Source organism: Ochotona princeps, chromosome 20 (genome assembly GCF_030435755.1).
Source record: "Ochotona princeps isolate mOchPri1 chromosome 20, mOchPri1.hap1, whole genome shotgun sequence".
NCBI lineage: Eukaryota > Metazoa > Chordata > Mammalia > Lagomorpha > Ochotonidae > Ochotona > Ochotona princeps.
In genome coordinates this window covers 3,677,740-3,701,694 of record NC_080851.1, presented here as the reverse complement: position 1 = coordinate 3,701,694, position 23,955 = coordinate 3,677,740, and the positions used below count along the sequence as shown (strand labels likewise).

The 23,955-nt window shown below is 56.4% G+C and overlaps 1 protein-coding gene across 1 annotated transcript; it reads right to left on the bottom strand.

Annotated features, from left to right (window-relative positions):
• Nucleotides 1–679: 679 nt before the first annotated feature.
• NPC1L1 (NPC1 like intracellular cholesterol transporter 1) lies at nt 680–18,962 on the bottom strand. The gene is made up of 19 exons (XM_004582501.2): nt 18,912–18,962; nt 16,777–18,311; nt 15,605–15,705; nt 15,223–15,395; nt 14,875–15,003; nt 14,293–14,475; nt 13,866–13,980; nt 13,612–13,739; nt 13,163–13,300; nt 12,793–12,882; nt 5,177–5,367; nt 4,953–5,077; nt 4,417–4,543; nt 4,265–4,320; nt 2,997–3,147; nt 2,635–2,866; nt 2,402–2,515; nt 2,156–2,318; nt 680–906 (listed from the first exon to the last, which is right to left on the bottom strand). The coding sequence occupies exons 1-19, from the start codon at nt 18,960–18,962 to the stop codon at nt 680–682; spliced, it is 4,029 nt and encodes a 1,342-aa protein (XP_004582558.2).
• Nucleotides 18,963–23,955: the final 4,993 nt, after the last annotated feature.

Sequence of the window (23,955 nt, the reverse complement as noted above, 5' to 3'; positions counted from 1 at the left end):
AAAACCTGTCACACTCCCCACCCTCCCCCCAGAGGGACATATGACAGAGAACAGCGCTTCTGCTCAGAAAATATTTATTCATGGTCCAAGGACACCACAAGGTACGCAGCTTCTCCCTGACCTCCTGGAGACTTCCCCACAAGCTCTCGGCCCTTGAATGGCCAATGGGCAGTCCCAACAGGCACCACCTGGAGGCCGAACTGCACCTTTTCCCACAGGGGTGACTCGTGACTACAAGGGCTGTGAGGCCCTCTGTCCAGGCCTGTGTGCACCTGAAGAACCCCATCTCATCTCCTCTTCCTGCCCACCCGGCAAGTACATCGCGGGTCTCTCTTGGACATGCTGCAGGGCCACTGTCCAGGAGAAAAGCAATGAGTGCTGAGACGCGGGATCAAGCTGCACCTGACGTGGGGCTGAGAAGTGGGAGCCAGGGGACCCTGAGTGTGGGACAAGTGTGGAGTGTGTCTGTTCCCAGCAGCCCCCAGGCCCAGGTCCATGTCCACAATATGGAGGTCAACTCATTTTACCCAAAACCATTGGGTGCCACTGGACAGCTCAGGGCCGGGGTGTCAGACCTGCTCCTGCACCGTCCCTAAGAGTGGGAGGCAGTGGAAGAACCACACTAGGGAGTCTCACCCCAGGCCAGGGGCCTGAACAGGGCTTGGCGCCCTCAGAACTCTCACCCTCTGTGGGGCACAGAGCTGTTGGCAGCTCCTGCACCCTGGGCACCATCTTCAAAGCCCAAGTTGACATAAGGGTTAGAAATGGGGTCTGGGTGCCTGTGCCAGGAGTCTGCTCCAGCCCCAGCCCCAGCCACCTCTGTCTCCGCCGCCTCTGCCACCGCCGTCTCCTCTTCCTCAATTTGCTTCTGCTCTAGAGCTACTAGAGCTGGGTTGACATCAGGCCCTGAAGGAGGGACAAGGATGAAGACCCATGCTCAGAGCCAGGCAGGGGACGAGGGGCGTAGCTGAGCCCCGACCATCGCCTGCACTCCCTGCCCGGGGAAGCTGGCACCAGGCTAGGGGTTCTACAGCTGCCACACCCATGGGCTCTCCCTGCCTGCACAGGCTCCCACACAAGGGTTCCCATGGAGCTGCCCACTGCCTACATGGCCCAGGGCTGCGAGTGGTCCTGGCTACTATGTGGGGTGGGGCAGATCTGCATGCTCCTTGTTCGCCTGCCACCCTGCCCTGGGACTAGGTGCTCCAGAACCCCAAAGGAGCAGCCACACCCATGGTGGAGGCCCTGGGCTGCCCTCCTGGCCCTGCCTGGGGCCTCTCCCATCAGTCCTCCAAACCATACTCCCCTCTTCCCCGAGGGTTCAGGAGCTCCTAAAAGACCCCAGAGAGGCACGGCACCAAGCTGCTACCTATCCACACCCCAACCCGAGCTCCAGCTGACCCTGGTCCGCAATGGGGAGGAGAACGATGCCCACCTGCTCAGGGCGGGCAAGGGGCTGGGGGCTGGGACGACTGAGGACTCCTGTGCCAATGCCCAACAGGACCTCCCACACCTGCTGCCAGGCACTCCTTGTTGTTAGGGTCCAGTGGGGCAGAAATGAGACCCAACCATCTTGTGCAGGGCAGCTTGTGGTATAACGGTCGCCTCTGGGCACGAGGGTGCCCTCACACTCACTGCTGGCCCAAGTGCAAATGCAGGAGCTGTCTGGTTCAACAGCAGCAGTTAACACTCAAAGGCCCAGCCACCAGGTCCTCAGGGCAGCACTGGTCGATATCACAAAAATTCCAGAAGAGCCTTACATCCACCAGGTGGAGTTCTACAACCATCAAAAAGGGAGGGACTTCCTGACACTTATTAAGGAGGTGTGAAATTGATTCGGAAGGTTGATACAAGCATTTTTAAGATCAGTGACAGAAGGGACTGCCACTGGGGCACAACAGGTTAAGCCTCTGCTTGCAACACCGGCCCAATCCAGCACCCTGCTGGACGTGCCTGGGGAAGATCGGATGACCCAAGTCTTTGGGTTCCTGTTACCCCACACGGGAGACCCAGATGAAGAGCATTCTGCCTTTCAAATAAATAAAATATTTTTAAAACTTGAGTTGATGATTGACTGCGCCATGTGTCCCAGCAGCTGTGCATGCACTCGAGCTGAAGGCCGAGCTCTAAGGGCAGCGGTGCCGTGGCGACTCACCCAGGTAGGTGAGGATGACAGGCAGGAAGACCAGGCCGTGGACCAGGCCCAGCAGGGTGATGAGGAGGTTGAGGCGGAAGAAGAAGATCTGGATGAGCTGGGCTTTGGCCAGGCCCAGGATGAGGACGCCGGGCAGGTTGGTCATGGCCACCCCTGCAAAGACCTGGGGGAGACCACAGCCACGTGTTGTGTTGGCAGGGGCACAGGGTCAGGTGGAGCCCACAGCAGCCAGCCCAGCCCACTCACCGCACTGCCCATGGAGATGGTGGCCTCCTTGGCCCTCTCCAGCCTCGTGGGTTTGGTGCTAATGGCAAAGGAGCGGGTGATGTGGGACACGAACTCCACAGACATGCCCACTGCCTGGGGGCAGAGAGAGGAGGGTGCATGGGCACAGGCAGGGCTTGCTGAACATGGAACCGGGAGGGGCCTGGGAAGCTGCATTCCAGCCGCCCCAGGCTCTCCTCTCACCCTGCCCTTACCGTGACCAGGTTGATGAGGGACACGGCGTTGTAGCTGATGTCCCAGAGGGTCATGAAGCCCACCGTGTCCACGAGGATCATGACAATGGCCATCAGGTTGAGGAGGCCGGAGCGCAGGTCCAGGCCCAGCAGCAGGCAGCAGACGGCGAAGGTGGGCACAAGACAGAGGGCGAGCGTGAAGAGTCCCTCTGGCAGCACGGTCAGGTACTGCTCATAGAACACGTTGGAGATCCTGCGGGGCAGAGGCGCGAGGTGGCTACCTCACTGACACAGGGGAGACTGCCCAGCCAATCCCCGCAGCCCGGCCCCGCAGTGGCCCCGCCTCCGTCCCCTCCCGCCCCCAACCCCACGGGGGTGCTCACGAGTAAGGGAAGACCTCAAAGGCTGGGTCTGTGCCGGGCACCTGCCGCAAGCCAGCGGTGATATTGGCTGCCAGCGCCCGGGATGCGCGCAGAGCCTCGGTGAAGTCCTGGGAATTCTTCAAGGGTTTGTGGTAGGCCATGAACCGAGTGGCTGGGGGCCGACCGCGCCACGGGACAGAGGCAAGTCAGCGGCGCGTGCGTTGGGGACAGAGACTCTGCTCAAGCCACCCCCGGAGATCCTGACTAAGGGGGTTGAATTTTCACCTTACACCAGCGCTGGGAGACATCCCAGTCCAGGCCAACCTTGGGGAAGAGGTCTGGGTAGAAACCCCAGCCCCTCAGTGTGTGGCTGCAAGGTGGGCATAGGGCTTTTGAAATTCATGCTCTGATATGCTATCCCGCTAGCCAGGGGCTAGGGAGTGAGACAGTGAGACACCCACCGTGGAGCCCCCGCAGTGGGACACAGGTGGGAAAAACAGCGCTCCTGGACATGCACGGCAGCGATCTGGGAGCCTCCCTCAGGAGCCCCTCACAGAGGTTCCACGGGATTGGCACCTTGTGTTTCTGGCAATTTCCACATGACCCCACTGGGAGAAGTGGCTAACCTGGGTGCATGTTCCTGTCGACGCTGCTGTCAGAGGGGCCAGGTCCTGCCCAGGTGAGCTCCCCCGTCCACTCCCTCCACACCTACCCTCAACCCATGACAGCCTATGGCACCAGAGACCAAGGACCAGGCCCCTGTCAAGGTGGACCTCCCTTGCTGGAAATGGAACTTCATGGAGGAGTCAGCTGGGGCAGATTCTGGCTCTGAGAGAGAAGCTGAGGGGTGGGATGGCAGTGCCCTGCAGCCGGTCCCAGCCCAACTCCCATGCCAGGCTGGGCACCCAGCCTTATCAGCTGCCTCGGCAAGCAGCACCCCTGCATCTGCCACCTGCTGCGTTGACTTCACAACCCAGGGTCCCTTTCACAGCTATGCAATGTCAGCTCCCTGTCACTGTCCCTGGCTGTTGGTATCCATTCAACCAGCCACCCCTGCCCACATGGGGGCACACTGAGTGCCTGTGAAGCCAAGAGCTGAGTAGGGAGAGGGACGCTGCCAGAAAAGCATCAACTGTCAATCAAAGAAATCCCCGAATTTTATGCTGGCACCAGGACCCAGATCTGAGGATGGCACACTGGACACAGGGTGTATCTAGATCTGAGGATGGCATACTGGACGCAGGGCGTACCCAGGCTGCAGTGGCCTCAGCAGGGGAGGCCACACTTACCTAAAATCTGGCCATCAGAGCTCATGTTCACAGAGGTGCTGTATGCTGCCAGACCACTGCGGGAGGCCGAGACAAGACTGAGTGAGCACGAGGCCTCCCTGCTCTCCTCCACCCAGCTCACTCCCCACCAGATGTCCTGATCTTGGGCCTACCCCTTGGGACATCGGATGTTGGGGGCGTCGCTCAGAAACCAGGGAAGGTACTGGTAGAACTGCTCCACTGAGGGCCGCAGCGGGCCCAGCGTGAGGCTCATGCAGTTCCTCAGACAGTTCAGGGAGTCTGCAGAGACAGGAGGCCCCAGGCAGCAGGCAGCAGGCAGCAGCACTCTGGCCGACTGCTCCTCCCTACCCCGGCTCTGCCCCGTCCCTTGCCGCCACCACCACCACCGCACTCCCCACCCCAGCGGTGGCTGCTGCCTGCATGGCATCGCGGCACAGGTTCCTGCTGAGAACCGGCTGCCCTCAGCTACCTCAGGGGAGAGGCGCTGGGGACCTACACAGGCCCCAGAGATGCAACAGGTGCCACATGCACACAGGCCGTCCACCACCCACACGAATGCTCCTCCCAGGACCCTTCTCCCGAGGATCCTGCAGAGGATAAGGGTTAAGGGAGCCTGGCCAGGCCTCTCCCTTCTTCTTCAGTTTCCCCAGGTTATGGGGCAGTGAACTCTATGGGGTCCGCCACTCACTGACAGTTGAGGGGCAGAACTGGCCCTGATTGGGACCCTGGATGTAAAGGCGGCAGCAGGAGGATGGAGTCAGCCAGTCGATGAAGTCGTCCAACCAAGAGGAGGCAGGAATGGCCAAGTAAGACCTGGGGGTGGGAGGAGTGGGCATCAGGCCGGGCCTTCTCAGCCCTGGCATGGATGACGTGTGGTGGGTTGGTGCAGGGGCAGGGATGGCTGGCACTCACTGGTTGGGGAACTCCGTGGCGTACTGGATCTTCTGGGTGAGGGAGAAGCTGTCACAGCCGGCGCTGGAGCAGATGCCGTTCACGCCCGCCTCGCTGGAGAAGTTGTAGCCAGAGGTGGTGACAAAGTACACCGGGGCCCCCACCTCGAAGTAGCGGTTCAGAAACAGGAAGTAGTCGAGCAGGTACGAGTCCTGGGGGGTGCAGGAGGGCACTGAGCCTTGGCAGCCACACACACCTAAGACACACAGGGACACATGCAGCCACCCGTACACACAGGGACGCATTCAGCCACACACGCCCTGTATACACAGGGACACATACAGCCTCATGCGCCCTGCGAAGGCATGCTCCATACTCCAACTCCTGCTCTCCGGAGTCCAGCTGGGGCACCCACTCAGGTTTCACAGACAGGAACATACTCAGCCAACATACTTGGAGTACCTCACACAGGGACACACAGGGACACACACAGAAACACACTCGGATAAACACAGGTATACACTCAGGCACACACACAGGTACACACTTGTATACACACAGATCCACACAGGCACCCTTTCAGTTACACAAACAGGCACACACTCAGATACACAGGACACAAGTACACACACAGGCATACATTCAGGTATACGTGGTACACACTCACATATAAGACACACAAACAGGAACACATTTAGCAACACACTCAGATATGCACACAGGTGTACACACTAGGATACACACAGACCACGCAGGCACACACATAAGCATACCTTCAGGCCCTCACAGGTACTAGGTACACACAGACATACCCATGGAGATGCAGGCACAACACACACACCACCCTACATGAACACAGTTCCTACTCATGCGCACACACATCAATTTGTGCTTCCTTCCCCCAGCGCAGCCCTGCCATTTCCGAACCATCGGGCCTGTAGTTGCAGCACCTGCTGGCAGCACACTTGACCATCCTTTGGGATATACGCATGAAGGACTGGGACAGCCAGGAATGACAAGTATAAAGAGACTTAGCGAGTGATCTCACAGGCCCAGAGAAAGGTGGTAGTCCAGAAAAGAACTGGGCAGACACCAACTCCACACCTCAGCTGGACATGACATGGGGAAGTGTGGCCACATGGATGAGCAAAGCCTAGGGAAGTGACAAAAACTGCCCTCCAGGTCACTACATTTCAGACTCGAAAGTTCACTTTTTAGCCAAAAATCACAGACATACAAAATATTTATATAGACGGACCATTCAAAAAATATTATTGGCCAGAAATATTTCCAGGAAAGGCCAATAGCAGACTTACTAGAAAAAGACTTTAAGGCAACCATCTCAAATTTGCTTATAGCAAAGAAACGCTGTGTTATTCTGGAAACCCAAAAAGAAATTCTTGACCTTAAAAAGTATATTAGGGGCCCGGCGGCGTGGCCTAGCAGCTAGAATCCTCGCCTTGAGGGCCCCGGGATCCCATATGGGTGCCGGTTCTGGTCCCGGCAGCTCCACTTCCCATCCAGCTCCCTGCTTGTGGCCTGGGAAAGCAGTCAAGGACGGCCCAATGCATTGGGACCCTGCACCCGCGTGGGAGACCCGGGGGAGGTTCCAGGTTCCCGGCATCGGATCGGCGCGCACTGGCCCATTGCGGCTCACTTGGGGAGTGAAGCATCGGACGGAAGATCTTCCTCTCTGTCTCTCCTCCTCTGTGTATATCTGGCTGTAAAAAAATGAATAAATCTTAAAAAAAAAAAAAGTATATTAGGACCCGGTACAGTAGCTTAGCCCTGACTGAAGTCCTCGCCTTGAATGCACTGGGATCCTATATGGGTGCCAGTTCTAACCCCGGCAGCCCCATTTCCCATCCAGCTCCCTGCTTGTGGCCTGGGAAAGCAGTCGAGGACAGCCCAAGGCCTTGGGACCCTGCACCCACGTAGGAGACACAGAAGAAGGTCCTAGCTCCTGGCTTCAGATTGGCTCAGCTATGGCCATTGCAGCCACTTGGGGAATGAATCCGAGGGAGGAAAAGCTTCCTCCCTGTCTATCCTCCTCTCTGTATATCCCTGACTTTCCAATTTAAAAAGTCTGATAGGGGCCCGGCGGCATGGCCTAGCGGCTAAAGTCCTCGCCTTGAAAGCCCCGGGATCCCATATGGGCGCCGGTTCTAATCCCGGCAGCTCCACTTCCCATGCAGCTCCCTGCTTGTGGCCTGGGAAAGCAGTTGAGGACGGCCCAATGCATTGGGACCCTGCACCCGCGTGGGAGACCCGGAAGAGGTTCCGGGTTCCCGGCTTCGGATCGGCGTGCATCGGCCCGTTGCGGCTCACTTGGGGAGTGAAACATCGGACGGAAGATCTTCCTCTCTGTCTCTCCTCCTCTGTGTATATCTGGCTGTAATAAAAATGAATAAAATCTTTAAAAAAAAAAAAAAAGTCTGATAATAATAATAATAAACCTCACGGGCCCGGCGGCGTGGCCTAGTGGCTAAAGTCCTCGCCTTGAACTCCCCGGGATCCCATATGGGCGCCGATTCTAATCCCGGCAGCTCCACTTCCCATCCAGATCCCTGCTTGTGGCCTGGGAAAGCAGTCGAGGACGGCCCAATGCATTGGGACCCTGCACCCGCGTGGGAGACCCGGGGGAGGTTCCAGGTTCCCGGCATCGGATCGGCGCGCACTGGCCCGTCGCGGTCACTTGGGGAGTGAATCATTGGACGGAAAATCTTCCTCTCTGTCTCTCCGCCTCTCTGTATATCTGACTTTGTATTAAAGATAAAGAAATCTTTAAAAATAAAAAAATAATAATAATAAACCTCACTGGAAGAATTCACAAGCAGATCTGAGCACTTGGGAGAAGGCATTAGCCAACTGAAGGTGAGACGACGAAAATGAGGCCCTCTAGAGGCTGGCACAGTGGGTAAAGCAAACGCACACACCACCAGCCTCTCGTACTCAGCTCAACAACGCAACACACTCTCTTCATGTGCGCATGCTACATTCTCCAGGCTAAATTACATATTAGGTCACAACTTATGCCTACAACAGCTGGGACAGGGCCAGGCTGAAGCCAGAAGCCAGCTGGAGTCCTGGCTGCTCCACTTCCTACCCAGCTCCTACTAAAGCGCCTGGGAAAGCAGCAGAGGACGGTAGTGGTGCCTGGAACCCTGCACCTGCCGGGAGGTGGGGGGCAGATGAAACTCCTGCCTTCGTCCTAGATCAGCCCTGGCCTGTTACAGACCTTTGGGGAGGGAACCAGCAGCTGAAGATTTCTCTCTCCACCCCCCGCCCCGAGTCTCTCCCACTCTCTATAATTCAGCCTTTTATTTATTTTAAGATTTATTTAATTTTATTGGAAAGGCAGACTTACAGGGAGAAGGAATGACAAAGAGCTCTCTGTCCACTGGTTCTTTCCCTAAGTGGCCAACAACAGCTGAAGCTAAGCCAATCTGAAGCCAGGAGCCAGGAGCCTCTTCCAGGTCTCCCATGCAGGTACAGGGTCCCAAGACTCTGAATCATCCTCTACTGTTTTCCCAGAATGGGAAGTGGAGCTGGGACACGAACCCGTGACCACATGGGATCCTGGCAGCTGCAGGGTGATGACTTCGCCACTAGGTTGTCGTACTAGGCCCCTCGTCTTTTAAATAAATAGATAATTTTTTCCATTAATTATTTTTATTTTTGATGATTTTTATAAATAGCTAAATTTAAAAAAAACCTCCTCTATATATCTCTGCCTTTCGACTAAAAATAAATAAATATATTTTTTTAAAGATTTATTCATTTTATTACAGCCAGATATACAGAGAGGAGAGACAGAGAGGAAGATCTTCCGTCCAATGATTCACTCCCCAAGTGAGCCGCAACAGGCTGGTGCTGCGCCGATCCGAAGCCGGGAACCTGGAACCTCTTCCGGGTTTCCCACTCGGGTGCAGGGTCCCAATGCATTGGGCCGTCCTCAACTGCTTTCCCAGGCCACAAGCAGGGAGCTGGACGGGAAGTGGAGCTGCCGGGACCAGAATCGGCGCCCATATGGGATCCCGGGGCTTTCAAGGTGAGGACTCTAGCCGCTAGGCCACGCTGCCGGGCCCAATAAATATTTTTAAAATAAAGTGAGTAATAGGAAACACAGATTTCCAAACAACAACGCTCACCAGAGAAGAGGGAGAGTATAACTACAAAGAGTTGTACACAGCGAGAAGATACAGTCGCAGACCTGCATGCACCTGCTACCAAGCCAGCAAAGCATCTAGGCAAAGCAAAGGAGGGAACGGCAGTTACGCAGTCGGAGAATTCAGCAGTTCTCTCCCCATAACAGATAGGACAAGTTAAGAAATCGAGAACTTGGACAGCACAGAAAACTAATGAAACACCCTACCTGACAATACAAAACCCACTCTTGTCACGTGTACACAGGCCGTTCTCCAGGCCAGATTGCACGCTAGGTCACGACAGGGCCAGGCTGAAGCCAGGGAACCAAGTCCTTGAGCTGTCACCTGCTCCCTGCCAGAGCACACACCAGTAAGCAAATATGTTAGGAGAGAGCTGGGACTCAAACCTAGGCCCTCCAACATAGGATGTGGGCGTCGCAAGCCCCTTCTTTACCACCATGCCCTATGCCCTACATCCTGGCAAACATGTCAGGAAGAATTAGCACAGAACATGTGCTGAAATTTTGAAATTTGAAAAGATATTTTGAAAAAATTATTCTGAAAATTGTTTTTGGAAAGATAAAATTTTTCAAAACATTGGGGAAAACACTTCCTAATTCACTCTGTGAGGCCAGCACTGCCTTAACACCAAAGCCAGAGCAAGACACTACAAAAAGAAAAAACTAGAGAGGACCAGCATCACACAGCAGTAGGTTAAACCAGTGCCTGCATTGCCAGCATCCCATATAGAGGCTGCTTCAAGCCCCAGCTGCCTCACTCCCAGTCTGCCTCCCTGCTAATGTGCTGGGAAAGCAGCAGGGGATGTTGTGGTCTTAAGACCCTACACCCACATGGGAGAACAGGGAGAATCTCCTGGCTTAAGACCGGCTCAGCTCTGGCTGATGCAGTCATTTGGGCGATAAAACTAAATGTTCCACTGAAAAATCTGTTAGAATGAAAGAATTCCACAATGTTGAAGAACAAAATCACAACGCAAAAATCAATTGTATTTCTGTATACTGTCAATGAACAACCCAGAAAGGAAGTTTAGAATACTATTGACAGCATCAAAAAATGATAAAATGCGTAAGATTAAATTTAATCAAAACGTGAAAGAGCTGTATGTAAAAAACCACAAACTTTTGCTTAAAGAAATTAAAGGAGACACAAACAAATGCAAAGACATCCTATGTTCATGAACTAGAGGATGTCCAGTGTTTGTAAGGTGCCAGTGTTGCCAGAGTGACCTTTGCACTCAGTGTAATTCCTATCTTAGTGGTTTCTTTTGGATGAAATAGAAAAATGCATCCTAAAATTCACATGGAACAAGCAAAACAATCTTGACAAGATGAGCAAAGGCAGACGACTCACACTCTGCTTTCAAAATTTATACTAAAATAATGGGGCACTGCCATAGAAAGACCTACAGATCAAGGAACCAGAGAGACATCTTACTTCTGCTGATTCACTCCCCAAATGCCCATGACAATTGGGGCTGGGACAGGTCTAAGTCAGGAGCCAGGAACTGCATCTGGGTCTTCCATGTGGGTAGCAGGGACCCCCACCTTTGTGCTACCATCTGTCATCACCATGCATCAACAGGAAGCGAAGGTGGAAGCAGAGGTGGGACTCACATGCAGGGATCTCTGACATGGGACGTGGGCATTCAATGTGGCAGTTTATTTTTTAAAAAGAATTATTTCTTGGGCCCAGTGAGGTAGCCTAGTGGCTAAAGTCCTCGCCTTGCACGTCCAGGATCCCATATAGGCACCAGTTCTCGTCCCAGCGGCTCCGCTTCCCATCCAGCTCCCGGCTTGTATCCTGGGAAAGTAGTGGAGGACAGTCCAAAGCTTTGGGATCCTACACCTGCATGGGAGACCTGGAAGAAGCTTCTGGCTCCTGGCTTTGGATCAACTCAGCTCCGGCTGTTGCGGCCACTTGGGGAGTGAACCAGTGGATGGAAGATCTTCCTCTCTGTCGCTACTCCTGTCTGTATATCTGACTGTCCAATAAAAATGAATAAATGTTTTAAAAAAGGAATTATTTCTTTTTATTGGAAAGGCAGATAAACAGAAGGAGAGACAGAAAGATCCTCCATTCACCAGTTCATACACCAAATGGCTGCAAATTGAACTAAGCTGCAAGGGGCGGCTTAGCCAACTACACCATCACAGTGAGCACCCAGGAAGCAGTTCAGTCCAGTGAACCACACCACCCACCCTTGGTCAAGTTCCTGTTGAGAGGGTGCTATTGTGAATTCACAGGACTTGGCTCCCAGCTCTCAGCTGGGAGGGGAGCCTGGGTAAGTTCTTTAGGTGGCTGGGCCTGCCTTTAGAGGGTGGGTCTCATGAGAAAGCTGCCCGGTACACCTAGCACACTTCCTGTGCCTCCCTCTGTCTTCCCTGTTTCATCATATGGCCATTCCTACACACACACACACACACACACACACACACACACACACACGCATTGCTCCACTCTATTCTCCCGGGGCCAGACCATTGGGGCTAGCCAGTTTCCAGCTGTGAATCCATCAACTGTGAATTGAAATTAGCCTTGTCCTTCCCAAGCTGCTCCTTGTGAATTCTAAATTCCTGAGAAGCTCATCAGCAGCTGCCTAGGCCAGCGCACAGCAGCAAGGGCAGGTGTCGGGTCAGACCCTTCCCCGACAGGATGTACAGCAAGGGCAGATGTCGGGTCAGACCCTTCCCCGACAGGATGTACAGCAAGGGCAGATGTCGGGTCAGACCCTTCCCCGACAGGATGTACAGCAAGGGCAGATGTCGGGTCAGACCCTTCCCCGACAGGATGTACAGAAAGCAGCTCAAGGTCACGTCTACAGTAGCACAACTTTTGGAAGAAGACACAAGCTTGGATTTGTTAGTCATTTCTTGACTATGATCTAAAGTCACAGCCAACAAAAAAAGGTGACATATTGGGTTTTTACAAATATATCAAAAACTGTTGTGTGTCAAACGAGAGTATCAACTAAATGAAAAGGCAACCCTGAGAAAGGAAGGAAATACTGGCAGGTCACATAGCTGACTGGGAACTGACATCCAAAACACACGGAGAACTCTCCAAACTCATCAACAAATTTAGAAATGGGTCACTTGCCCAGGCAAGAGGCAAAGTCACCAGTAATCACAAAACAAGACGCTGCACATCACTACTTACGGGAGCGATTCAGATCAGACCTGCTGAGACCCCTCAACCCCACTAGAAGGGCGTAGGCGAGCGAGTAAAGTCAGGGACCAGGGCTGGGTCAGCAGCCAGTCGTGCTCCAGGGCCAGTCCCAGGGCAGCAGCACATCTCGCCCACTGGGGCTACCTGTGCTGTTCCTTCCCTACACCCAGGTGATCCCTCCTCAGGGCCCGTGTGGGCGATTCTGCATGGTCATCCAGCCCTGGCCCTGTGGCCTCACGAACTAGGAGCTGCTGCCCCTCCTGAATCCCTGGGGTCACAGGGCTGGGAGCCACCCAGACTCACCTTGGGCAGTGCCAGCTCCTGGTCCAGCCCCACAGAGATTTGGCACATGAAGTAGAGACTTGATCCGAACATGAACGCAAACAGCAGCAGCTGGAGGGGGAGGCCCGTGTGAGAAGCCCCCTCCACCGTCCCCAGCTTCCCCCAAGTCTGTGACCGGAGCATCCTGGGAATCGTCCCAGGTGGGGGAGTCTCTGGCCCAGCCCCGTGGAACAGCTCCTACACTTAACTCACCCCCGCCACACACACACACATACACAATATCCCAGGCCCTGTCTTCCACCCAGCAGCCTTGTGGACCAGCTCCTGCGCCTGACTGACTTCCCCACAGCATCCAGGGCCCTGCCCCCAGCCTGCAACCCAGCCCACTCACCACAACCACGCGGGTGACTCTGTGCAGCAGGAACGGGGCGTAGATCTTGCGGAAGAAGTGCAGCAGGAGCCCTTCGCTTGGCTTCTGTGGGGGCAGCTTCCGGGGCTTCAGGCAGCAGCAGACGTCTGGTCGAGAAGCCTTGGGAAAGGCAGCCCCCCTCAGGCAGAGCCCAGGCCCACCCACAGGGGACAGCCAATGTGCTGCTTTCCAAACTTTCATCTCCATCTTGATCAAAGGCGTCCTGTCTCCATCTTGAATTTGACATTATCACTAGCCGCCTATGGCAGTTACTGCTCTGACCCTGGGTCTCTAGGCAGTTGGGTTGTATCTCCAGAAATTATCTCTGTGAGAAATTGGTCAGTTGTTTTCTCCTGACACAGGGCCCTGCCCATTCCCTGGGTCAGGGTCACACTCAAGCAAGGACCCGGGCCTGGCCTGGCTGTCCCTACCTCCTGCCTCCTGCTGTCCAGTGACAGCAGGGCCACGAAGGCAGTCATCTGCAGCAGGAAGTCAAGCAGGATTGCCAGGCCAGATGTCAGGGCGAAGGTCCGCACAGCTGGCATGGGGGTCAGGGCCCCTGCAGTGACAGGAAGTCATCAGGTTCCCTGGTGCCCAGGACAGGTGGGGCACCTGCTCTAACAGGTGCAGGGAGAAAGGGGCTTGCCAGGGTCCAGTGCCTGCGAGCACTCCCCGCTGTGCTCACCCAGGAAGAAGCAGATGGCCTCGGAGAGGCTGCACAGCAGCATGCTGGGGGCCACCCTGCCCAGTGCACGGCCAATGTGGGCCTCCCGCTGTTCCCCAGGCCTCCGAGGCAGCCTCTGTGGAGAAAGAGCAGGGAACCACTCCAGAGCTAGCAGGAACCCCAGTCAAGGGGCCGGGCTCAGGCAAGGAGCCAGCCCCACAACCACCACACACCCCAATCCCCGCTTCCAGGGCCTGGACCCTGGAGCATCCTCAGTCCAAGCCATCTTGGAACCCTGAATGCTACTGACAAGAGTGCTGGGCTGTGCTTGCCCTCCTGCAGAGCTGTGGCAGGGGGAGGGGCCTGTGGCATGCAGGGGACCCTGCAGATGCTTGCACACTTCAGGCTACAGGCACTACCCAGGGCATGGGGCTGGCTCTCATCTCACCTGGTACTCGAGAACAAAGATGAAGATGTTGTCGGCCCCCACAGCCAGCACCAGGAAAGGTACCACTTGCAGGATGATGAGAGAGGAAGGAATGCCCAGGTAGGAGAAGAAGCCCATGGAAGCCATGACCGCGCTCAGCACCACGATCACCCCGCCCAGGCCCAGTGTGATCTTGGAGTCCACCTGCAATGCACCAGGCTCAGCCGCAGGCTCACATGGGTGTCTGCCCGAACAGCACCCCCTCTACCACCTCCCACCTGCCCAGACGGGTGGGCAGCAGGCTCAGTACCAACCCCCCCTCGGGATGAGGGCTGGCCATCGTCCACTGCAGTGAGGAGCTGGGATCTGCATCTCTGTCCACTTACAAGGCTGTGCTCCCGAGGGGCAGGCCCAGGGCCCACCAAGGCCCAAGCACCCCTGGGTATACTTCCAAGACTCACGTCCCATGCATTGTGAATCCTGGCTTTTTTGTGGATGAGTGGGGCAGGAGGTAGGCTTCTCTTGATGGTCTACAGACCCCTGTAGGTGCTGGAGAGGCCTGGGACCCCCTGCTGCCCCTGGCTGTACCCTGCCCCCTCTCACCGGCACTCGGCGCCAGCTGGAGAAGCGGCCCAGGGCCAAGGCAATGTACAGGAAGGTGACGAGGTAACTGATGGCAAAGATGGGCAGGTCCTCCGCCGTGGTGCGGTTGATCTCATCTTCCAGCGAGCGCTGCAGACACACCGGCAGCCCCACTGACCTCACGCTGGCTCACTTTGCCCAGCAGCCCACCGTGAGTCCCGGGAACAGTTTTGGCCATCCCTCTGATGAGCAAGCAACCGCTGTCCAGGGTCACCCAGGAAGGTGCAGGGCCAGGACAGGGATGTAAGAGCTCACTCAAGCCCACCGGGCTGGCAGCTGCAGAACTCGGGATCCCCTGCGGAACCCTACCTCAGCCATGAACGCGACCTGGAACCTGTCAGCTGTCTGAAGCTGGAAAGCTTGCATCTCCCGCACGAAGGCCTCTTCCCAGAGCTTGACCTGGGCCAGGTGGGGGTCCCCCGCAGGGTAATTGTTGAGGGAGAAGGTCAGGATCAGGGCCTCTGCCTCCGAGTAGTCCTCCCCTGCGATAGGAAATGCTCAGCCCCTCCAGCTCTAGCCTGGCAGCCACCTCCCTAGCCTCACCCTCTCCACCCTCCTTCAGGAAAAGACTGTGTGCTCAGGTACAAAGCCAGGGCCCCAACAGAACCGAGGGGACCCTCTTTGCCACGATGCGCCCTGCTCCCATCGCCTCTGTCGCTCTCCCACCAACTCCCAGGCTGGCCCAACTTACCGTCGTACCCCCCCACGGCAAGGAAAGGGAAGACCGGAGCTCCGTAGTCGGCTATGCAGCTCAGTGCCAGGGCCGTGCCATCTTGGAAGGTGAGGGGAGCACTGCCGGGAGACAGCCAGGATGGGCGTGGCTCTGTAGATACCCTGCAGGCACCCTGGCTTGGGCTGCCCAGCCCAGCCCATCAGGTGTTTATTCTGCCGCAGGCTCCCAGGGGGCAGAGGGCTGCTTTAGGCACCTCTGAACCAGAGCACCTCCCAGGCCTGTTCCTCAGCATGAGCCTCTAGGCTTCCCGGCCTCAGCTGAGCCAGCCTGTAGGTTCAGCCCAGCCATCTCCCATGTGTCCTTACCTCGGCCACTGCCTCCCAGAAGCACAGATTCTGTGCCCCAGGTCTGGCGTGGCCCATTTGTCCCCAAGCCCTTGGCAGGTCTGCCACCGGGGAATCCCTGGACTCTGAACTAGGGGTCCTGGTTCCTGAGCTCCACCCAGACGGCTGTCACAGGAGGAGCCCCCTCGATGTCTCACTTCTCCCCAGGGCCATCCAAGATGATCTCCAAGGAGTGTAAGCTGGTCAGACGGGCCCCTGTGTCCTGCCCCTGTCATAGGAACTTGGGAAGCAGCTGGGACCCGGGGCTCTGGTCAAAGTCAAGGAGCCAGGAGCAGGAGCAGGGAGTGTGGACTTTCTCATCTGGCTTCACGGTTCTCAAACTGTGGCCTGGGCATGCTGAAGTCCCAGAGACCTGCCAGGGCCAAGCTGTTCTCCTACCATGGCCCCAAGATGCTGCTTCCCCTTTTACTGTGCTGTCATCCCAGGCCCAAGAATAAACCTCAGGCCCATGCCCATTTCAAGGGGTCCATGCTCCTGTGGGCCCACCCAGTGCCCAGCCTGGCTGGCTTTGTGGATGAAGCCAACCATATTAGGATGTAGTTGAGACCGGGCAGGACCCCTCCCTCCCCAAGGACTGCCTCCATTCCTGCCACGGACTCGATGGGCTGCCAATGGCAAAGATACCAGAAGGAAATCCCAAAGGCAGACGTAAGCTGTGCCTGCCAGATCCTTCCAGCAGGCCTGAAGCCAGGACACAGGGTGGCTGGTGAGTAGGAACTGCAGCCGAGGGGGAGCGGGAGAGAGGCTGTGGGGGCAGCTCCCTCCTGGGCTCCCACGGGGACTCACTTGACACAGTAGAGAAAGTGGTCCCTCCAGTCCACCTCTGCAGTCTGGCCCAGCAGCGTCTGGTTGGCCGTGAGAAGCAGCCGTGTGCGGTTGCTCTGGAAGTACTGTGGGAGGCTGTTGATGGTGCAGTCGGACAGGGTGGTGTTGTGCGGGTTGAGGGGCGCGTAGCAGATGTCCTGCAGGGAGATGTTGCGCTGCTCCTCGGGCGACCACACCTGCAGTGCCCGCAGCCGCTCCTGCAGCTCCAGCAGCTCCAGCAACAGGTCTAGGGACAGCACCCCACTAAAGTTCTTGGGCCCCAGCAGCAGCGAGTTGTATGTGTAGCTGGACCGGTTGGGGGCTGTCAGGAACACCTGGTTGGTGCGGAAGAAGGGGCCAAAGTGCTCGTCGTGGAAAGCCTTCTCACTGCGGGCTTGGCTGTTGGGGGCTGACCACAGCTCCACGGGGTCCGTGGTGAGCACTGTGAAGGCCAGGCCAGCTGCCAATGCCACCACCACCACCAAGGACACAGCCAGGACAGTCAGTGGCCATGAGGCCACCCACTTGCCCCAGCACTGGAAGAGCTGCCGGAGGAAGGTATGGATGGACAGGCTGATGCGGTGGGAGAGTCTAGTGCCTGCCTTGGTTTTGCCCTTGGCCTTGGCTTTGGCCTTGGCTTTGGTCGAGATCACACGGGCACCCACGAGGATCAGGAGAAGCACTGCTAGAAGACTGCAAAGGATGACAACCATTGCCACTCCGCCCCGCACTTTGCCGATGCGGAAGGTAGAGTCCAGGGCCTGGGGCTGGGTGACAGCCGGGCACGACGCAGCACAGTCCTGGCACGAGCAGGCAGCTGCTCCATCCTGGGACTCGTTGCAGGGCACAATCTCGGCATCCAGCAGCTGTATCCCACCATCCAGCACCTGCCCAGGCTCCCCCAGGTGGAAGGTGATGTCCAGCGGGGCCAGGCCATTGCTCGTGTCGCCCTGGAAGTTGAGCCAGCGCTGGGCATTGCAGAGAGCAGAGCCATAGACGCCACACATGCTGCCCACAGCCAGCGTGGCGGCAGCTGGGATGCGCACACGGCTACAGGACTCGTAGGCCGCCTCAGCGAAGCTGCGCTGGTAGAAGGCCTCGTAGGCCACAACAGCGGGGGTCTGGCCGGCACCCTGGGAGACGACCCGCGTCACGTTGATGAAGAGGCTCTGGTTGGGGCTGCAGTTGTTCTGACAGTGCAGGCTCACAAAGTTGTCGGAGCAGGAGGGGCAGCGCGTGAGCAGCGCCTTGGTGATGGACAAGCTGCTCTCCAATGACAGCAGCTGTGTGGGGGAGCAGCAGGCATAGGTAGTGTTGGGGCCATTGTAGAGGCGAGGGCAGATGCGCTGCAGAAGTTCCAGGTGTTCACCCGTGACAAGGCGGGCCGGCGTGTTGGACAGGCAGGACACATTGGACAGCGACGTCAGCCCCCCGGACAGCTCTGGGTTCCTCCCACACTCCTCGTAGGAGGCGCAGTAGCCGGCTTGGTGCACAGGTGTGTACAGCTCCCCGTGGGCCTGTGGGAGGTCAGGATGGGCATGGCTGAGTGGGGCACAGAGGGCACAGGTGTGTGTGTGTGTGTGTGGTCCACAGGCGCCAGAGTGACAAGGGCTCTTGGTGAACATAGGCCCTGCTTCCCAAGCATAATGGGGCCCATGAAGACTCGAAGTTCACCCTGCAGGGGAATGGATGGGAGCAGCAAAGGCGGAGGCCACTCCAGAGGGCCTTGTGGCCCCCTAAACCAAAGTCCACCCTACAGGTTGGGCCTCTTACAAATATTGCGTGGGCCATAAGCCAGGCCTCTCACACCAGGTGTGGGGCAGTTGCATTGTCCCCCTCCCCAGCATGGGGCCAGCCTGGACCACCTCTCTCCCCCAGAATGCCTGCTGCCCTTTCATGATGCTGGTCTCAGACCAGGCCAGGATCTGCTCCCCCCGCCCTGCCCCCTGTCCACCTGCCACCAGGTCCAGGGACCCTCTCCCCAGCTGCTTCTCCTCTCCCATGCCCCCTCAACCGTGTGCCCCAGAGACCCTCCCATACACAACCCCCTCCCAGGAGCCTGCAACCCCTCAGGACCACGACAGGAAACAATGGGGAGGGTGGAATGCTGGCCTCACCTGTTGCAGGAGCAGAGCCCAGAGCAGCCAGCCCTGCAGGGCCACTACCATCCTGAAGGTCGGAGAGGGTTCACTGGGGACCAGGCCAGGCTTCGAGCGAGCGCACAGGGACTGTGGCAGGCAGGCCAGCCAACAGCCAGGGGCTGGCCCCTGGGAACGCGTACTAAGGTGGCCTCCTGCTCCTAGGGACAGCCCCAGCCTGACTAGTTGAGGACCAATAGGACCACGGTCTGCAGGTTAATGATCACTAGGAGCTCCTCCCACAGTGCTTCTGTTCCATGGGCCCCTCTTTCCTGATCCTCCCAGTGGAGTGGGCCCCCACCCACCTCCCAAAGCCACCAAATCCAGACCAAGCCCAGCCGGGGCACACCTGCTACCACCCCCTCTTAGGCAGTCTCTGCTGGAATTTGCGCCAGACCCAGGACAGTGGTGGGACCCTGGGTACTGGAAGGGCTCAGGGGATCCCCAGTGTCTGCACACCCTCCCCACGGTAGCCTCACACCCCCTACTTTGCCCTGCCTCCCCCAGCCTGGGGCCAGCTGTGGGCTGGTTGCTCTCTCCGTCATCCTTAGCAACTGTCGATAATTAATAGACTGATAAGACAGCAGGTGGATGATGCAGAAACCAAAGCCCCTTGCAGGCACCCACAGAGGACAGAGCCCATACAGAGCCACGGCGGGCACACCCCTCACTCTACCCAGTTCCTTCCTTGGCTCTCTTGTCCCTGGCTCCCTAAGGCCAACCTGGCTCCCTTGCTCAACCCTCCTGGGCAGCAGCCCTGCCCCACGTGAGTCCAGGTGCACTGAACACACCTCTGTCCCTTCCCGATAGAAAACTTCTAGGCCTCCCCCAGCCTCCCAGTATCACCAGGATGGGCCAGGACCTTGGAACCATCACCAAGGCTGAGCGACCGAAGGTCCAGCATGGCTACCCCCTCCCCCATAATAGCATCAGGGAGGGGCCTGCTGCTTGTCCCCCAACCTGGCTGCCACTCATATTCCATGTAACCTTGCCAGACTCCCCGACTTGCTACCCAGGCTAGTGGCAGGGATGATGGAGGCCCTTGCCCTAGGGTCAACACCCCAGCACCTTCCTGGCCCCACGCTGGCAGGCCCTGGGTGAGACCCAGGAAGCTGACCTCTCTCTGCCCTTGTCCTGGTTTCATCATCTTGTTCCTCAGACAAGGATCCCAACATACATGGTTTATTTGGCAGGGAACCTGGGTGACAGCAGCAAGTGCGCAGGGGGACCACACAGGAAACCAACCAAAATGCCTTCAAGAGCAGCTGCTACCCCTGGGTCCCTCCGGGGAGCGGGGGCTCTCACCCAGCCCACCTCTGCGGCTCACCTCTTTTCTGCCCTGGAAGCTTTGGGCCCAGGCACCTGCAGCCAGCACGCTGCAGGGTCCAGGACCCTCACACTGGAAGCCACCACTGGCATGCAAGAGACTGGGAGTGACCAGATAAGAACTGCCTCTGAGGGACCCAACTACGCATCTGTAAACAGCCCAGCACCACACAAGGATGGGGCTCAGACCAAGGTCACTAGGGGTCTTGAGGACCACAGAGTGAGGGCACTGCAGTGTGACTTGGAGGAGAAGCTGCCCAGCCTGCCGCAGTCTGTGGCCTGTGCATGTGTGCCCATGGCATGCATGTTCATGCGTCAGCACAGCCCCTGCCACTGAGCCCAGGGACGTTAACCACAAGCACTCGCTGCGGCCCCTGTCCCAGGCCAGCACGAGGACCCACAAAGCCACAGGTCTCCCACTTCTGCTTCTCATGAAAGGATTTCCTGGGCCCAGTGCTGTTTCTCCGTTCGGGGACTGATCTTCCTGGCAACAAGCTGGTGTTTACCATTCCCAAGTGCATAGCTCCTCACTCCCATTATCAGGGATTTATCAGATTCCCAGTCCCTGTGCCTGGATAAGGGTTGATGGCAGCCTGGGCCAAGGAAGAGGTAACATCCCCAAGGGTGTGGCTCTCAGATCACAGCAGCACCACACAAGGCGACTCCCTCCACCCCCACCTCTGCATGTATTTGCTGTCAAATTTCGCAATTGTACTAAGACAGTTTAGACTTTCTCTGCTTGTAAGTTGAATGTGGAGTTAGTGCTGTGGCAGAGTGGGTAAAGCCAGCACCTACGAACTACATCTCATCTGAGTACTTGGAGTCCTGGAGGTTCTACTTCTTCTTCTTCTGCTTTTTTTAATTTAGATTTATTTTCATGGGAAAGGCAGATTTATAGAGAGGAGAAGACAGAAAGATCTTTCATCTGCAGGTTTACTACTCAAACGACTGCAATGACTGGAGCTGAGCTGATCTAAAGCCAGGAGCTAGGAGCTTCTTCCAAGTCTCCCACGCAGGTGCATGGTCCCAAGGCTTTGGGCCGTCCTCAACTGCTTTCCCAGGCCACAAGCAGGCAGCTGGATGGGAAGTGGCTGGCTGCTCCACTTTTAATCTGTTGTGGCTATCTGAGGAGCGAACCATGAAATGGACCATCTTTTTCTAACTCTGATTTTCTTTTTTTTTTTTTTAAGATTTGTTTATTTTTATTACAAAGTCAGATATACAGAGAGGAGGAGAGACAGAGAGGAAGATCTTCCGTCCGATGATTCACTCCCCAAGTGAGTACAACGGCCGGTGCTGCGCTGATCCGAAGCCAGGAACCAGGAACCTCTTCCGGGTCTCCCACGCAGGTGCAGGGTCTCAAATCTTTGGGCCGTCCTCAACTGCTTTCCCAGACCACAAGCAGGGAGCTGGATGGGAAGTGGAGCTGCTGGGATTAGAACTGGTGCCCATATGGGATCCTGGGGCGCGTTCAAGGTGAGCACTTTAGCCGAGAGGCTATGGCGCCGGGCCCAAGGTTTATTTATTTAATTGAAAATCAGAGTTAGGGGACCAGTGGCGTGGCCTGGTGGCTAAGGTCCTCGCCTTGAACGCGCCAGGATCCCATATGGGCGCCGGTTCTAATCCTGGCAGCTCCACTTCCCATCCAGCTCCCTGCTTGTGGCCTGGGAAAGCAGTCGAGGACGACCCAAAGCCTTGAGATCCTGCACCCGCATGGGAGACCTGGAAGAGCTCCTGGCTCCTGGCTTCAGATTGGTTCAGCACTGGCCATTGCAGTCACTTGGGAAGTGAATCATCAGATGGAAGATATTTCTGTCTCTCTCTCTCTCCTCCTCCTCCTCTCTCTATATATCTGATTTTGCAATAAAAATAAAAACATCTTTAAAAATAAATAAACCTTAAAAAAAAGCCTATGAATGGAACATGACCGTGAGCAGGTACAGGAAGAAGAGCATGCTGTGTGCCCCTTCACTAGGAAGCAGTGGCAAAAAGTGGCCCTCCGCGGCCAGGGGTGGACCTATCCGGCTGAGACAGGTGGGTTCCGGAGACATCAGGATGGCTCAGGGCTGTGAGGGGGGAACCGTTTTGCACTGCATCCCAGAGCTCGTGAGTCTTTTGCCTGATAACAAGGGCAGGATCAGGGCTGAGTCCATCACGGGTTTGGGCCACGGGCCACGGGCACTTGCATGTACACGCTAGTCTGACCAGAGCAGACCTGAGGAATCACACCCCCAACTTATGGATCACCAGGGTAACCCGCCTGCTATGGCACAGCTGTCTTTAAATTGTCGGAATCTGGGTTCTGATTTGGGCAAGGACTGTGCCCACCTTGCTGCATGCTCCCGCCAAGGCTTTTACCTTCCTCGTCAGAGAAGCTGCATGGGGCCAGCACTGTGGTGTGGCTAGGTTAAACTGCTGCCTGTAGCTTCATCATCCCCTGTAAGCAGCTAGTCATGTCCCAGCTGCTCCGCTTCCCATCCAGCCCCCTGCCTGTGGCCTGGGAAAGCAGTGGAGGACGGCCCAGACCTGGGGACCCTGCCCCCGCGTGGGGGCCTGGAGGAAGCACTTGACATTGGTTTGGTCCAGATCTAGTTATTATAGGCATTTGGGGAATGAGCCAGCAGATGGAAGATCTTCTCTAGGTCTCTATAAAATCTGCCTCTCAAACAAAAATCTGGGGGAAAAAAAAAGAGCAACAAAAGTCCTAGCCAAAAAAAACAAAACAAAAAAAACCCTCAGAAAGTGCCAAAAACACTGTTACAGCCTTCAATAATGTTTTTAAACGACAAGGAAGGATCTCCACAATAACTACACATCACTAATGCCCAGTTTTCCACCACAGTGTCATCTAGATGCAGGGAAAGGTGGCTTCCAAAGGAACCAGATAAATCTACAAAAGCCACTCTTGTGAAGGCGTGACATTAGACCACACACATTCACACAGGTCACCACCGCCAAAACCTTGACTCTGGGAGAAAGGCAGTGTCCAAGCACCCAGGCCGGAAGCCCTTCCTCTGCAAGCCTTCCTGATAAAGTTCTTCCTTCAACCCTAGCTGGGCTCTCCCTGGGCCAGCAGCCGGCCTATGGGTAAAGCTTGCTAGGATCCAGCATATTGTCCGGGCAAGCAGTGGGAACAGTCCACTGTGTTTGCAGCTGCTGGGGACCTGGGAATCTCCAGGCCCAGCTCAGGCGATTCTGGTGCCAGGCCACTTGCATTCCGAGTCCTGACCTGCAGTGTAACAGGCACCAGGGTGGAGGTGTGCCTGCTCATTTATTCAGACCTACTCAGCTCCCTCTGGGTTGCAGGAGGGATCTGGGCAGGGAGCTGTTAGGAGGGCTGGCACGCAATGGAGCAAGCAGGACAAGGGTTAAAGGAGACGGGCAACCCCTCCCCAGCGCAGGAGGCTGTCACCAGAGGGCCGGAGAGCCCTCCCCATTCTGTGAGAAGTTGCGCCAGACCCCCAGCTTGCTTTCCCAGTGTGTCTGCAGGGGAGTTGGACACTAGAATTTCCTTGCCTGCCCTTTGTGCCAATGCCATCCCCAGGGGCATCATTTTTCACATCTTAACTTTTCCTTACCTTTGATGCCTCAGGACCACAAGGTGGAGACCTCACAGCTATATCCAGAGCAGTGGAAAGGGAGAATTCCATTTCAGATACATGCATCTTCTTTTTTTCTAATTTTTATTATGTTATCT

Coding starts and splice junctions, on each gene's coding strand:
- NPC1L1 (XM_004582501.2), bottom strand. CDS start 18,962: ATGGTAGTGGCCCTGCAGGGCTGGCTGCTCTGGGCTCTGCTCCTGCAA. Junction 15,004..15,222: donor AGGTCGCGTTCATGGCTGAG/GTAGGGTTCCGC, acceptor GTGTGTCTGCAG/CGCTCGCTGGAAGATGAGAT. Junction 14,476..14,874: donor CCAGCTGGCGCCGAGTGCCG/GTGAGAGGGGGC, acceptor GGTGCATTGCAG/GTGGACTCCAAGATCACACT.